This window comes from Ammodytes marinus (genome assembly GCF_949987685.1).
Source record: "Ammodytes marinus genome assembly, chromosome: 2".
NCBI classification, from domain to species: domain Eukaryota; kingdom Metazoa; phylum Chordata; class Actinopteri; order Uranoscopiformes; family Ammodytidae; genus Ammodytes; species Ammodytes marinus.
Window position 1 is genome coordinate 23,646,885 of NC_137231.1, and position 16,811 is coordinate 23,663,695.

A 16,811-nucleotide genomic window follows, 5' to 3' on the forward strand; every position below is an offset into this window, starting at 1 on the left:
GCGTGGCATCAAGGCTCTGAGACATCAAACACTCCAGCTCTTCCTGTTAAATCTGGAGTGGAAAAAATAAATAAGTCTGAAAAAAATACACGGCAACATGTGCATCACAAGGTCTGGGATGAAAAACAGATTTTGTTACCACCTTTGAATTTTCATTAACTGAATCACTGAACCAATCACAGAGCTACGGACACATTTACAACAGGGAGAGAAAGAGAGAGAGACAGAAAGAGAGAGAGAGATAGAGAGAGAGACAGACAGACAGACAGACAGAGGAGAATTATACATGAGAAAAGAGTGGGAGACAGAGAAGAGTCCCAGGGATAGACAGAGAGAGAGATGACGGGATAATGAGAAGGCGGGCAGGAAGTGAGAAAAACAGAGCACAAGAAAGGCGAAGTGGGAGGAGATGACGCCAGGTATGTGGATGAAGGTCCAGGTGGCAAAGCCAAAGAGGAACAAAGACCAAAGGATCTATGTTCTGCTCTGCCTGGGCAGCTATCACAGCAACAGGAAGCCCTGCCCAGCCATGGCAAGTAGCGAGCAGTGCACACATGCAAAGACAATGTGAACACACACACACACACACACAGAATACCAAAATGCACTCTTAAATCAGGTGTGGAAACATTACTTTAAAATCAAATTACAATAGCTGTTACCTTAAATAATGCAACTTATGGAGGTGGGTGAGAGTGCACACAGGGAGGAGACAAGCGGTGCTATGGAATGATATTAAAAGGTGTCATCTGGGATATAACTGTATAAGTGAGGGCTGTCACTTTACATTCCAAATTAAAATATTCTTTCGAAACATTTGGGGTGGGGGGGGGTCATATTTGACTCGAGCTGTAATGACCTGCTTGAATTTTTGGCCACAGTCTTTTCTTTAAAAGCCAACAGAGGGTGCTCTAAAATGTTTCCAAAACATTGACTTATTCATATTTCAGTAAACTAAGCTGATCTTAATCTGTTGCTTTTCTAGGAAAATTGACAACAGCTAGCAGTGTCGTCCTGAGTTTCAGTCACAAAACCAAAATATTTGAGAAGCAGTGTGTAGAAGTTTGGACGGCAAAGTCACAAACAGAGGTAAGACAGTTTGCTAACTTTGTAAAAAGGCAGCTGTCGCACTTTTCAACAACGACAAATTTGCGTGGTCACCTGCTAGCTTACCACCCAACTTCTCAGACATGAAAAGACGTGTCTCAGACACGTCTTTTACTTGCGCATTTCACGCAACAGAAACCCTCTCTTTGCAGGTTAGGTTAGCATAAAGACTAAAAACTGTGTGGAAAAGCAAGACTAGCTGTATATAGTGGCGCCGCAACTAAAGCAGTTTACTTTCACAATCAATCATTTGTTCCATATAGTTCCACAATTCCCTAAAGCACAACCAACATGGATACAAACTAAATGTCAGCTTAATACAAAATAACATCCATGAGCGCAAAGCCGCAAGCCACCTGTTAGCAGAAGAAAAAGGCCTCTAATTCCAACCATTACACTTACCATTCCATATTGTTATGAAACAGCCTGTTTCACTGAAAGCCTATACACCAGTTAACACAAGCTGACACCATGCAAACTTTTTTTCTGGAGACCAACAAGTTGCTATGCATCAAGCAAAACTGGCAAATAACCTGACAACAGCTACATGCATTTAAAAGATCTGATTGATCCACTACATAAAAGAAGCCGCCTACATGAAAAGGGTCGGCCGCGATTGGCTGAGGCTCAGTGTTCCTGTTTGGTTGAAATGAGATGTGAGAGAGCTTTGATAATGAACAGAGCGGAGCTTACATAATTGAAGAACAAATTGTAAAGGAGGAAGTACACTGAAACATGAGATAACCCTCGGCCGTAACTTCCCATAGTCTGAGGAAAGCATCAGCTGATCCGGGGTGAAACAAGAGCGACTTGAGCAGATCTGGAGTCTATTAAATAATAACCACCGGTAAAGGAGGAAATATTTGATTGGTGGATGCGTTTATTCGTGTAGAGAACATGTTGCAGAATGCATGAGAACAATCAGTAGAAATATGTTTTGTGTTACATTGTATGTAAACGTGTTTCTGATATTCTCAATACACCACTACATTATACAATTCTATATCTGGGGTGAGAAGGACCTTTACTCTCCAACATTAGGCTTTTGCTGTTTACTGATGCTCTTATACACAGTGAAAAACTAAAATGTTTGATAAGGCAGTAACAGCTGTGAACTAGTGAAGACTTATCTTTGCATATGCCATTTTTTTTATTCTGAAGAGTAGACAAAATACGATTGGGCACATAGCTTTTTTGTTTTGGTTAGAGTAGTCTTTAGCTCGGTCCTACATTCCCACAACAATGCAGGCTCCAACATAACACAATGCTGCTATTCTTAAGACACACAGAAATAAAGCCTGGCCGCTCTCTGGTCATTTCCTGTGGTCTGGGAACGGAGAGAGGGAGGCAGGTTTGGGAACGGAGCGATGCATCTACTGTATGCTAGGAAGGAAATCGCACAGCACGAGCAAGGACTAGGAGTCGGAAGCCAACTGTATTGCTGGAGTATGAATACCACTTTCCCCATCAATACTGCTGTGGAAAACAAATCTTACGCTGAACCTTAAAAGAAAAACAGTAAACATATGATGAATACTTAACGGAGTAAAATTCTCACCAATAAGCATCCTTCCAGCTGTCCGGCATCAAACCAATGACTAATAGAAAAGTATCTACACAGCCTGCAGTCTATCATTATCCCTCAAAGACAGACCCTGGCATGTCAAGGAAATACTAAAATACAGGGCTCCTACAGACATAATAACAGGCAAAATAGAATGTTTTGGCTTTGGCTGTAGGGATAGATATGATGTGTGTCTGAAACTAAGAGAAAGAAGACAGTCAGGCATCACAAAGAAACGGTCATTTATTTCCTTTTTTCCTTACTTGGTTTTCTCCATTCATTACGCCAAATGCCATTTCGAAGAGGCGATTTTGGACAAAATCCATTGCTATAGTTATTAGCATACAATAATCATATGGAAGTATTCAGAATTACATTGTAAAAAGTCAAACTAATGCTTTCATTTGATGAAATAGTTTGCTTGTGTTTTAACTTAAAATGAATATGTTTTTTCAAGATCAGTAACCAAACGTATTATTCATCTATGAAAAACAGCTATGAAAATATAAACCACAAATATCTCAAAATGTTTTCATAACACAATTACATAAAGACCAACAGTGCAAACCACCAAAGATATTCTACAATAAAGAGAGAAAAGAGGCAAATCCTCACATTACAGAAGCTGGCACCAGAGATTGTTCAGTATTTTTGTTTGGAAAGGGATTAATGGACCATCAAAATCATTGCTGATTCATTTTTCTAGTGATCAGTTCAAGTATATTTTTAACTCCAAACACACTCATTTTATGTGTTCGCTTTTCTGCCTTTACATATACAATTGGTATTTTATTCTTAAGTAAAGTAGCCCATGCTTTCTTAAACAAATGTATTCATACTTCACATACGTTAACTAGAATAGTTAACGCAATATTAGATAGTAACAAAGAGCTGACATTGTGTGGACATTTGCACAAATAGTATTCTTCAATGTATTATGTAAACTGTTAAAATGAAGAATAAATTAACACATGCATGAACCCTAACATTTTCCCGGGGCACACACACACTTTTAGCCCTGGCAAAATAAATACTGACTGACTGTGCATATTACAGGACATTAAATATGTATACACTGAATAACTAACAGTTAAAGTAGGTCTCTTAGCTGCAAAGCCACCAAAAGCTGATCTCAACTGTATTACTGGAACCCTTAAACACAGGCTCAGTTTCTGGAAAGCTGAAAACAACAATCCATCATTCACAAACTCTGTTCAGTCAAATCAGTACAATTCAGCCAATTCAAGCTTTCCAGACTCAAATGTTCCAGCCAGGGAGAGCACGACAGAGATCGCTGTCTGAAATCCACAAAGGACTTCATGAATGAGTCACCCCCTACTCGTGATGTCTTTCTGAATCATTGCAAATAGTGAAGACGCATGATAGTATTTAAGATGAAAGATATTATATAATGTAATGTGTGTGAATGGGGTATGTTCAGAGGGGCGTTGTTGGGTGGGTGGCAATTGACTCCGTTGGTCGCTCCGATTGGCTGTGAATGTGTGTGTAGAAAAAAACGTAACACTTGCTTTGTACTTGCTGAGATGCAGTTTGTATGTTTTTGCATGAGAATCAATGTGTTCCTATTTTCACTTGAACTTAGACATGACTCCCATTTCTGCAAATGCAAAGCGGAACAAACAGAAACACTTTGATAATAATGTGTGTATTTAGGGCTGTATTTAAAGATTATTATCGATTCATCCGCTAATTATTTAAGATGTGTGATTGACTGTCACAGGTGACGAAGAGTAGCAACAAATCGTTGCAATTGAGAAGCTGAAAAACCAGAGAAAATTTGGCACTTCTGCTTTAAAACGAATTGACAAACCAGTGTTTCCCCTAGAATTGTTCTTAGGCCCGGTGGTAAAAGCTGATAAAGAGTATGCGCGCGGCGTGCGTACCAAATTTGTAGTAGAAATTGACCAAAACTAACTGTATTATGGATGAGCCTCTTTTGACAGCCCGCTACAAATCAGGGCATAGGGTTATGCCTTCACATTCGGTACGTTTGTACATTTTGTGTTTCCCTCAGGATTTTTTGAGACTGCTGGGGGAGAATGGACCTTCTAGTGGGGTCTTGGGGCATGCCCCTGCGGAAGAAAACCTTTACCTTTTTTAAGCTAAATGCATCAAACTGGTGCACTTTGAGAAGCTAAATCTGATTTTATTTTTTTTGCTCTGTAAACAGCTGTCATATGTCCTGCCTAAAACAATTTTATGGAATAATTTGGAGAAACAAGCCATATAAACTATTGAAGAAAAACACATAGATATGAAATTATTTTATTGTTTGTCACAAACAATATACTATTAAAATACTAATCCAATAAGTGATAATCATCACAGTTCAATATGTGTGCACACTCGTGAAAACCTGGAGAAACTGTGAGGTCGTTTTGTAGGTTGACTTGGCAAACTGGAGAAAAAAAAAACTAAACTCTTCTTGACCCCATCCTACATCCTCACAGAGTACAAACACACACAAATCCATGAATGTATTGCATTCTTATGCTTATGTATTCATGGTACAATGCACTCTCTCATTGCAAGTCTTTTTGGATACGAGTTTCAACTAAATAAATGTAATGTAAACTGCAGACCCTTCAAGCACACGTTTCAAGCAACATCCTCATACTGCTGCAGCCAAATTGGGCCTATAATCAACATTCTTTCAACAACAAGAGCAGGGGTGCTTGTGGGTACACACACACACACACACACACACACACACACACACACACACACACACACACACACACACACACACACACACACACACACACACACACACACACACACACACACACACACACACACACACACACACACACACACACACACACACACACACACACACACACACACACACACACACACACACACACACACACACACAGTCTCTAATTATTGCTGCTTTGGAACAAACATACAGGCACGCATGTCTGTAGCCCCCAAAAGCCTGCACAGGCGTGTGCACACGAATGCAACAATATAACCCTACTGTGTGTGTGTGTGTGTGTGTGTTTGTTTGTTTGTTGTTGGTGAGAATCGACAGTTAAGTCTGAGATTTTCGGGCTTAGCTGTTTGGGTGGCCAAATGCTGTGTGAGTCACATTACGTCTATTAAGTTGTATAAGGTCCCTACTACTGATGTGGGAAATTAGCTTTCCTTTTTTTCTTCCATTTTTTTCTGGACCTCTTGTCACATTCTACCTCTGCAGAGTACATTAGAGTCAGACAGGCTCTGATAAGTGTTGTAGTTTTAGAATATTTTACATTCCAAATCTTGAAAGTCCTGCGTCACAACCATGATATGTCAACACCGACTTACAATTTCTGAAGAAGTTATTAGAAATCTTTTGATCATTTTATTTTCCTGAAGTAGTTCATACTAGCACCTATCATCAACAGAAAAACCAAATGGCTACAAGAAAAACTAAATTTGTTCTGTTTAAGAAACGGTAAATATGTCAACACCGTCAGATGTCAACAAAATGTATATTCATATACATTTTGAAAATATTTTCTGTCAGTCTTGGTGAATATTTGTGATCAGTACATCTCATCATGGCTCTAGCATAAATTGAGGGAAAATTAATTTGTGTTTTTGGTGTCTGGCGGTGCTGACACAAAATAAGGAATGGCAAGCTAAAAAGCCCATTTTGATAAGGAATGGCAATGTAAAAAGCCCATTTTGATAAAAAGGACAAAAGCTGGGAGGTTGTGTCAAAGCTTAGCTCAGTAGCTTAGTATATGTTGGATACACATGTAATTTAATATGCCTAAACATAGGGTTTGTATTTTTTCAACATTGCAAAATGTTTTGTCCCACTTCTCAAGAATCACTGATATACGGATACGTGTGTATTGACTTAATGTATAAGTGTGTTTCATTTGTATATGATTATCTTTTATTTGTATTTGCTCTTGTTTACTGTGACTGTGAATGGGGCATTTATAAAGGCAGAACACACATTTTCTTGTCCATATCACATCACACTCAGCAAAAGAGAAGTGAAGACAGTAACACAGTTTCCAAACCCTCAGAAACCAAGGAAGTCTGTAGGGGAGTAAACACTTACTAAAATCCATCATTAACATTTTGCGACCATACAGGCCAATTAAGGAGCTGGTACTGCACTGAACCTTCAATATACCATAGTCAACCTTTTGTCTGGAATTTAACATGTCTGTCTGTAATGGAAAATGTTGTCTACTGTTTAGCCAGCGTTACTTCCCCACCCCGGAGGCATCACCATGAGTCAAGGTGTTACAACTGTCGGATCTAAAATGACTGAGCCAACAAAGAATGCCAACCCAAGCCTTTTGCTGGGATTACCACAGGGGGTGAACATTAAAGAACTTTTAAAGAAGGCCTGGCAATACCACACAGCTGCTATCTGCAAAGGGAAAATATCTGTCAACCATCACACATTCTGCCATACAATGTATACAGTAGCAGCTGTTCCTGTATTATCTCTAGGTGTTTAAGCCCTTTTAGGAAGTGAACATTGCACAACTCCTTTATGGTTCTATTATGATTCCTCAGATTTTTAACTTGCTGAATCAGCCCCAATACAGGTGTTTCACTAATTATTACCAGTTTGTCTATTGATAAAAAATAGCAGCGGTTCACACATTCAGTTGGCTCCAAAATTCTCAAACCTTCCATAAAGGAGACGCACATGTACACGTGTGCACATTTAACATCCACTCTTTCTAATTCAAACATAAGGCAGCCAGGTGTGATAGTCCAATAAACAATATAACATTATGTTTACGCCAGCCAATAGTTGTTGCACTAAGCTGGCTTGTCATCAATCAGTCAGCCATCTTAGTCAATCAACTAACATTGTATTTATTAAAGGCAATTTTACCCAGTTGGCTCATAAATTGCCAACGCTCTTGTAGGATTGTAGGAATCCTTTTCAATTGTTTGGCCTTTGGAAGACTTTGTGTATGAATACTGTGATACCAGCTATGTGCAATTGTCTACAGTTAAATAAACGTAGTGAAGTAAAAAGTACAATATTTCATAGTGAAATTAACAACAAAAATTATGCATTTAGTTACTTTTCACAGTTTACAGGATTATATCTACAGTATATCAACCACTCCTACTAACTGTTCATAGAGTCCTTATATTTCTGTTGATGAGGGCGCGCGTGCACACACACACACACGCCTGAATCTTTGTGAAACTAAGTGGCTGCTCCCCACTTGTTCCTGTTCTCCATCCAGAAAGTCATGAGGGGTGACCACTGACGTGAGCACGCGCACACTCACAACATCATCTGCCTGCCACAAACAACAACACGATGATCGTATTTCCAGAACACAATTGGGGAAGATGCTGCAAAGCTAAGTGACTTTTAAAAAGTCAGGCTGCAGGTTTGGGTTATAATCATGTACTTGTCAAAATTTGTTTCATATTTCAAAATCACCATGGTCACAGATTTGAGCCAAACAATAGCAGACTTAAAAGGGCCACAGAAATGCACACTTGATATATCACTTAGTTACTCAACGCACGTGTAATGTTCATCCTTTGTGCCCGCTATGGTTGTTGATGTGGCGCCAAGCAGCTAAAATACAAACAACTCCTTTTTCAAAAAGGAAAATTGTTGAAGAAAAAAGTCTGCGCGAAAGACACCAGCCAAGAGCCGGAGAGAGGCAGAGCCCTTTAAACCTCACACGAGCACATTTTCGACGATTTGTAGTGAAGAAAATGTAATTTTCGGAGGGAAGTTGTGTCCCCATTGCTGCTGCAGTTCGTCATTTTGGGATTATCCCGTCACGTGACCAAATTAATAGTTTAGGGATGTTTGAGGCACTTTAAGAAAAGAAGGTTATAAAAGCTGAGAGGAGCTCACAACATACTCACGTTCTCCGTTATCTCGGATGGGCACCCACCGCAGCACGACGACTAACCAACAAGTTGGACTTCGCATAACGGAAATGTGTCGAGAAGCATCTAAAGTAACTCAAAAGGAGGTCGGCGAGGAGCAACACAAAGTGGACTTCAGATGGAGAGCCGCGTGATGAAAAGCCCGTCGCTTTCTCTCTCATTGTGATTCTCCGCGGCGGTTCCTCCGCGAGAGAGAGAAAAAAAAGAGGAAAAGAAAAACTTTCAGCCACGAACTTGACGCGGAAAAAAAGTGGCGACTCCTCATTTCCGCTGTCAAAAAAATGTGCCGCGGTCCAGCAGCGTCAAGCCCGCGGAAACTCAAAACATTGCTTCCGTGTGTAGTTTTTCAAAATAAAAGACGCATATCTGCTCGCGCGAAATGGCACCAAGCAGTAATCAATTTTGGATTTACCCGCTAGGGGGAGCCATTGGCAAAAAGCACACTGACACTTGTTGAGCTGTAGTTGTTGTATAGCTAACTTCTAATTCCTTGGATAGTACACGGTTGCAGACAGATGAATCTCTCTGCTCCCCTGTTCATCACATCAAGGCCAGAACAGGTTGTTCATGCCAAGAATGGAAACAAACACTACATATAATCCGGTTATCTTTGTCAGTCTGCATATTGTACGCCAGCTGCCCTGTGCACTGACACTTAAGTCATTTGACTCATTGTACTGTTTTAAGAATACTAATTTACTCATTTCTGTAAACAGACTCAAAGACACTTGTTTTTTTGTTTGTTTTCAACAGTCATGTTCTTTTACTCTAAGATTTCAAATGCAATACTTTTACTTGTTACAAAGATACAATGTGGTACTGCTACACTCCTTTTCAAGTAGAAGATCTGTCTGAGTACTTATTCCACAACTTCTTTAACTTTATTTAGCCTATTACTGTAGGGCCTGCCCTATAGGCTGATAAGTCTGCGCAGAACATGATGTCTTTGATTTCACATATCACAAATGCAGTCTAATACAACAATCCTGAAATACAATTTTAAAAAACACCTTGAATGCTCAGTTTGTGTTGAAACTGTTTAAGACAGATGTGTTGCATAGTAGGCTACGCTACTGTCAGGTGTTCCTTGCAGGTATGTTCCAAACAATTTAGGCCTACTAGGCTACTTATTAAAATACTGAGTACTTTTCACTCTATTTTCGCCCATTAATTATAAACTTTTATGTTGAAATTAGACAGGAAGAAGCCTCCATTATAATCTTAATTTATGTCTGCACTGCAGCTAGCAGGTCCATGGTCAAGTACGGTGTGTAGGCTACACGCTGCAGAAACAGTCCAAACTCGATCAGATACAGCACATTTCATATATTTTGTCTTTATGGTCGCAGTTTAACAGTTAATTCTACAGTTTCATATGCTACATTGTTTGCCCGGTGTAGCCTAATTTAAAGCCTAGGCCCTAGAGTCTCACTTTAATCTTCTTAGATATAAGGAAATGTAGGTCTATGTATTATTATGATTCCCCGGAGTTTCAAAAGTCCTGCTGATTCCTAACACTTCGTTCAACTGACCCGCCAGGTATAAAGTAGTCCCCCAGCAGTGAAGGGGTGATATTACTGAATGTAAAGTTGTTGCACAGCGACACCTGCTGAGAGAGAGGGTGAATAGCACAAGGAATGTGTGTGTGGTTTCACAAGGCCAATCCAGGAATTCAGTGGATCCATCATACTGTACTTGTTCCTAAAGAACTTATGAAATGTGAAAACATGTCATGCCTAGAGAGGCCATAGTTAGAAGAAAAGTCAAATTATAAAGAAAACTTTACTTCAAATACTCAGACCAACATACGATATTAACAGTTTATTGCAGAGTGGTTTACAGCAATGATTAGTTTACAATCATAATTAAGAGTACCATATCAGGACAATGTGTAAAATATCATTTGATGTTTAAAATAATGCTCATATTGTGCATTATAACATTGAAAACATTTTTAACTACAATTGTGGAGGTAAATTCTAAAACAAATTGGATTATTGTGCATTTAGGTTTCAGTTTTCATATGGCACTCCTGGATAAAGATAGATATCAGTATCATTTATGTGGTTAATTTGACACATTCACAAATTACTTTAATTCATTGTAAAACAAAAGAAATCTACAAAAAAAAAGTGTCATTAGAGTAATGCTCTTCTGGAGTTAATATAATTGGCACTTCAATAATAATTTGAGATGAAACGTGTCAAAAGCATTCTGTCTGGAAACACAATCAACACGTTACCCCTCCTTCTCAAGCTGTCGTTTTTGTACGAGCCAAAAGTATCAAAGTAATGATAGTGCTGTGCATGGACTGAAGGAATTGAGCCGTTGTCAAAAAGAGATTGCACCTAGATGAGCGTTTGCAAGAAAGAATAACAGCAGGCCGGTCAAGAAGAGAAAAAAAGAGAGGGAACAGTCAAACCCTCCCATCACTGTGGTCCCATAATATTGGTGCCAAGAGAAATAGCGGAGTTATAAAGATAAAACAAGGCACATTAAACAAATATTTAAAAGGCAAAGTGATTGGATTAAGAAATATAAGAAATACAGCATAAGCAATCATTTCGTCAAGCTTTGCAGACTGCTGGTGTTCATTTCCCAAATGGAATAGTACATTTCTATATAGAAATCATGAGGTTAGATGTTCACATACTGTATAGGTATTAAACAGTTGCACTCAGTAACATTAATATTCATCAGCCGTAACAAAAAATAACAACAGTATGATCCAAACGAAGATGATCCCATTGTAGTATATGAAATGATCAGAGAGAATTACAACAAGTGTTACATTCTGTAAGGTCAAGATAAGCAAAAAGTCTAATTAAAAAAAAAAAAAAAAAGAGAGAACTAAGTGACAAGCATTGTTATGACACAGCATCATCTGGCCGATGGCTATCAAGGGCTAAAAATACCGTGGTGTTGCTCAGAGAGAGACATCCAGCTCCCACTACGCTCCCCAGTGACTGTCGACAGGATGCTGTGACCTTAGCAACTACAATGCCTCTGGGGAGAGAGATGTGCCCCGGAAAATGTAACAAGTTGATTTTCTTTTTAAAACTTTAAAGTGGTTAAAATAAAAAAAAAGTGTCTTCCCTCTTTAATTTATCACCTTTATATTTCTGCCTAAAACGCTCTGCCCCGAAGAGATGAAAGATTGGACATCAATCAATACTATGCACAGTGCAAGTGTCACTATAGCAACCTGATCCATGTGGATTTGTTTTGTGCAATATCTTTAGATTATTTATGAACATCTTTTAAAAAGAAAACCAGGAATAGGACTAAACTGTGGGGATTTTAGCATATTCTTTTTTTTTTTTTTTACATTTCTCACATGCTTAACAACACAGTTGTTTGCATGTATACGTATAATACAATCTGGATTTTAGATCAAGGTTACTACAGCTTCAAAGAAAACTGATTGCAAGACAATTACACAATTTTTCCAGAAGCTAAAAAGAGAAGAAACAACCTTGAACATTGGAAAAATAATAGAATAATTCCATCTTCTATTCAGCCAATCTAGGCTCATCTTAAAATCTGAGGCTGTTAAATAAATTATACCTATTTTAAATACATTTGTCCTTGGCAAATGACATTCTGCAAAACTGTATTAAAATGTATTGGATTGTACAAAGTGATAGTGTGAGTGTTTATGACAGATTGATTCCCCTGTGCCAGACAAGATTTGGCTTCAATCCTAAATTGGTATTGGTGTCTTCTGATTGCCGATTAAGACTGCATTTTGTTGCAAATAAGTTCTGGTTCAGAAAGGTGAATGGAGGAATGCTAAAACTGTGAAAAAAAGAAAATAAATTATCCCCATTCTATGAGACTACTGGCTCTCTAGCCACTGCACTCTAAGTTCCTCCACCTCGCTGCCGTACCAGTCATGGAGCTTAGAGAAGCAGCCTGTGCCGGGGGAGACGGGGCTTTCCAGAGAAGCTCCTCTTCTCCTGGGTGGTACTGGGGGAGCTCCTGAACCCATCAGAGTGTTAGCCCCAGAGTCTACGCAGCCTTCCCAGGCCACGCAGGAAGAGGCTGACTCCACACAGCCGTTAGCCAAGCCACCTGCAGGTTTACTCCACGCCACTCCGTTCTCCTGCGCCTCATCCTGCAGGCTCCTCTGGGCAGAGAAGGGCACTGGAGGGCCACCACCTGATGAGGAGGTAGATGATACTGAAGATGATGAAGAAGAGGATGCTCCGGCTCTTGAGCGTGCTACCTGGTTTCGCTTGGAGGACCTGGGCCTGACCTGCAGACCTCCGACCCCAGCCCCGACACCTCCCGCAGCCTCCTGGATCTCCTCCAGCTGCCTCTCCAGCTCCCTCACCACCAGCCTCATGTAGTCGAAGCTGGCCCTGGACAAAGCCTTCACCCACGACTCCATGGCGGCCTGGTTCTCGGAGGCCATCTTGTACGTCCGGGCTTTGGCACAGTCAAACTTGACGGCGAAGGCGAACTCCTCGGCCGACTCGCACAGCTCCACGGTGCACCCCTCCAGCACGATGACGCCGATGGGCTCGCGGCTGTCGCGCTCCTCGAAGTAGAAGAGCATGTTGCCCTTCAGGACGAACCAGCGCCGGTGATAGGCCGTGTTGCGCTCGCCCTTTTTAAACAGGAAGCCCGTCTTGTCCGGCGGTGTGTCGCAGGTGGCGTAGTGCGCCACGCTGCGTTCGTTCAGCTTCATCTCTGCAGTAGGCTTTTTATTTACCTAAAGAACATTGTGGATTAGTCCATAGATATTCCAAGGATATAGTATTAGAGTCTACAGCTCTTCCTTCCAGTAAACCACAGTATTTTTTTATTATAACTTGCTCTCTCCAGGGTTCCCACACATTTTTACCAATGAATATTCCAAACTTTTCCATGACGTTTTATCCAATTTCCATAACCTTATATAAGAAGCTTAAAGTAGGTAAGCCCGTTTCATATGGCTCAATAATGAGATTCTCTCTTGAGCCTTGTGTTATATTTGTCATTCCTAAGCCATAAAATACTGAACACGCACCTCATAGGCACTCTTGGGTATAAGGAAACTGCTGACTGTTATTTTGCTAACTTTACTCACGGTTTCAGAAAAACTGCCAACTAGCTGCATTCCAATGTGAATCACGTGATACAAGTGAAGTTTATACAATCACAAAAGGTGCAGCACTACATTTTAAACAATAGCAATTTAAGGAAATATTTTGCATAACGTTAGACATTTTATGATTTCTATGAACATGTTTTAAACACTAGCGAAATAAAGTATTAATTCAAAACTTTTCAAAAACATTCAGTTAACTCCAATTAATTTCCAAGCTTGGAAAACGTTTTGTTTCCGTTTTCTTAATTTCATAACTTTTCAAGGAATTTCATGGCCGTGGGAACCCTGTCCCTGTCCCTCTGCTTTAAGCGTTGCCAATTTCTGTTTGCTGAAAGAAAAAAGGTTGCAGACTCTTTGCTGTCACAGTGCCACATGACTGTCTACTTTTATTGACTTGGCCATTTAGAGGGACATCAGCTTTACACCGTCTCGTCCCCTTCCCCCCACTGAGCCAACCTGCCAGTCGTCATGGCTGTGCAAACACTGTTCTATCAATTGTATGTTATCCATCACACTACAGGTGTGCAGCCACACACTCAGACAGAATGGAGCCAAACTAGGTAAAACCAAAAACATAAGAGGAAACACTGCCTAGATTTTCCCCACTGCAAATGTAGGCCAACGTCAAAGCTTACGAGCCAACAAAAGGGAGTAGGCCTAATTGTTTTGTTCAACACTGTGTGCCTACTGTAATCACATGTTCAACTGTAAACCTCGACCGTCCCTCTTTGTCAACAACAATTAATCCATTTTTAATCTGTTAAAAAGGGAACATTTAAGTTAAAGTGGGGCTTGATTACCTTATTCAGCTTGTAACTCATTTGTTTGCGTTTGTGTTCGTGTTGCAGCCTTTACCTGCTACCAATATAGCCTACTACACATTTAAAGTAGGCCTACTTTTTTTTTTTTTTTTACTCACCTGTTTATCTCATATCTAGCTGACTCCCGCCGCTGTCCACTCCACCACATCTGGAGCTATGAACTTAACATGTCTTCCATCTTCTTTTGGTCCTTTCTTTCTCTCTCTAAATGAAGCCTGAAAAACAAAACAAAACAAAAAACAGTTACATCCATAACGAGACTGTAGTGCAGCTAGTTTGAAGTCAAGTCAGACGTCCAATTGTTTGGTCAGACACGAGATGCTTAGGCTACATGTTAAACTTTTTTTTTTTTTTTTTTTTTTTAAATAGTGTGTGGAAGAATGATTCAGTCTCTTGCGGTGCTCCCTGTCTGACTGTCTGTATTTCGGGTTGGCGAGGTTTGTCACAAGCTTTTGACACATCAGCAGTTTACGGAAAATTCATCCCGTGCTAACAGGTCCAGTTTTAAGACAGAGACACAACCACACATTATTAAAATCAAAATGGAAGTATCTCTGCAGCAACCGTCTTCTTCATGCATTTGTCACTTTGGTGTATAGAAATAGAAACGTTTTGCTTCACCTAACAGTAAGGCTGTGCGCTAGTTAGCTACAGTTGTTCTCTATCAGTAAATTAAAGTCATTATTCATGACAGTGTTGTGTGAAGTGTTTATCTTTATTACCTGTAGATAAAGACGCCTCTTCCTTCTATCGGCCAGATAATCACCCCTCTGTTTATTGATCTATTCCTTAATTTATTTTCCTTCCTTCCTTCCTTTCTTTCTTTTATTTTTTCTTATTTTTTCCCTTCTCCTATCACGTGACCAGAAGGGAGTGCGCGTGTAGTGTAGTACGCGACCAGTTTCCGTGGGCGGGGTCACCGTTATGACTCTCCCGTCGTTGCCTCGGTGAAACGCTCGTCAATAACAGGGGTAAGCGAAAACATAAAACATGCGCACCCCGTCTTTGCCCTTGGAAAGGTGGCAGTCGGTCCAGCTGCTGCGCACTACATCTGCACGTCTGCACCGTGGATGATGCTTCCTCTGACAAAGTCTATGCGGACAATATATTTGTTATTAATAACAGTTTTAATATAATATTATTGATAATGTGAAAATGATTTTGTCCATAGAAAAACAACCATTGGAATGATACAATTAATTTATTAATTAAGTAAGTATTGGAAAGATATAAAGATATTTGACTCCAGTTTTGAGTTGCTCTCATTGTACAATACATCTACAGAAGTATAGGCTATAGAACTATTATGTATAGCAATGTAGCAACAATGACCTACAATATTCAATGTCTATAGCCTTTACAAGTCAAGTGTTTCTGTAAATTGTTACCAATTAATTGTGCAAATAAATAGATATTAAATGGGTCATGTCATGGATTACTTTATGTACATGAGGATGGTAAACTACATGCCACAGTTAGGGGCACCGTGTGGGATTTTGGGCCCCATGAAAATATATTGGCCGCCACCACCACACTAATATTCTTGATAGGAAATGTGCTAAAAACCACCTTTCATGGTGTAAATTCCATTTTAGTAGTAGCCCTAAAATTATTGAATGGAAAATGATCAACACAAATGCACAAGTCAAAATAAATGCAATATACCGGGAGAGGTCATCTGCTGGAACTGCTGCCCCTGCTACCTGACAAGCGGTAGACTATGAGATGAGATGAACATTTACATTGGTTGCAGCCCTGAAAACTAACAATACCTCAATGTACAAATACTCAACAAGTCCTGCTTTCATAATTGTACTCACCTTACAGAAATTATAGCAGCAATATGTATTGTCTTACTTTAATATATTTTTACTTGTATTAAAATTGTATTTGGTGTCTGTATGTTTTTGCAATGACCGTTCCGTTTTTACTCTGTGAAGCGCTTAGACTTGCATCTGTGTATGAATTGTGCCATACAAATAAATTGCCTTGCCTTACTATGAGACAGCAGCATTTCCCCTCTCAGTGTAACAGTATAGTACTGCAACTTTCAAAATCAACTTTATTTTCCCCAAGGGAGAATTTGTCTTGCAGCCAGGTGAAATGTATCATGAAATTCATAAAACAAGTGCAGTTAGACTATACCACTGTAGCCGTTGTATTATTATTGATTTATGATGCAAGCACGCAGCATTTCAATAGCTGGTCGACAGAAAGCAAGTGAAAACTATTTAATACTGCTGAGTAGTTTAATCTGTAACAATGGATCATATTTTATTTATTGATCACAATTTTCATATTCATGATACTAGCT

At 39.6% G+C, this 16,811-nt stretch overlaps 2 protein-coding genes across 4 annotated transcripts in view; both read right to left on the reverse strand.

Annotated features, from left to right (window-relative positions):
- Window positions 1–8,845, reverse strand: part of sh2b3 (SH2B adaptor protein 3) — a 63,644-nt gene extending 54,799 nt beyond the window's left edge. For 2 of the 3 annotated variants that reach the window (XM_080044689.1, XM_080044690.1), the window contains exon 1: window positions 8,558–8,845. The gene's annotated coding sequence lies outside the window, so the exon portion shown is untranslated. Of the gene's footprint in view, window positions 1–8,553 lie in introns of all 3 variants that reach the window. The other variant, XM_080044691.1, reaches the window with a different exon arrangement.
- Window positions 8,846–10,387: 1,542 nt separating this feature from the next.
- On the reverse strand, window positions 10,388–15,332 carry LOC307264931 (sesquipedalian-1-like). The gene is made up of 3 exons (XM_080046484.1): window positions 15,220–15,332; window positions 14,596–14,712; window positions 10,388–13,298 (listed from the first exon to the last, which is right to left on the reverse strand). The coding sequence occupies exon 3, from the start codon at window positions 13,272–13,274 to the stop codon at window positions 12,420–12,422; it is 855 nt and encodes a 284-aa protein (XP_079902610.1). The 5' UTR covers window positions 13,275–13,298; window positions 14,596–14,712; window positions 15,220–15,332; the 3' UTR covers window positions 10,388–12,419.
- Between the last annotated feature and the right edge of the window lie 1,479 nt (window positions 15,333–16,811).

What these genes read in the sequence shown, in the direction of transcription:
- LOC307264931 (XM_080046484.1), bottom strand. Translation starts at nt 13,274, where the DNA reads ATGAAGCTGAACGAACGCAGCGTGGCGCACTACGCCACCTGCGACACA.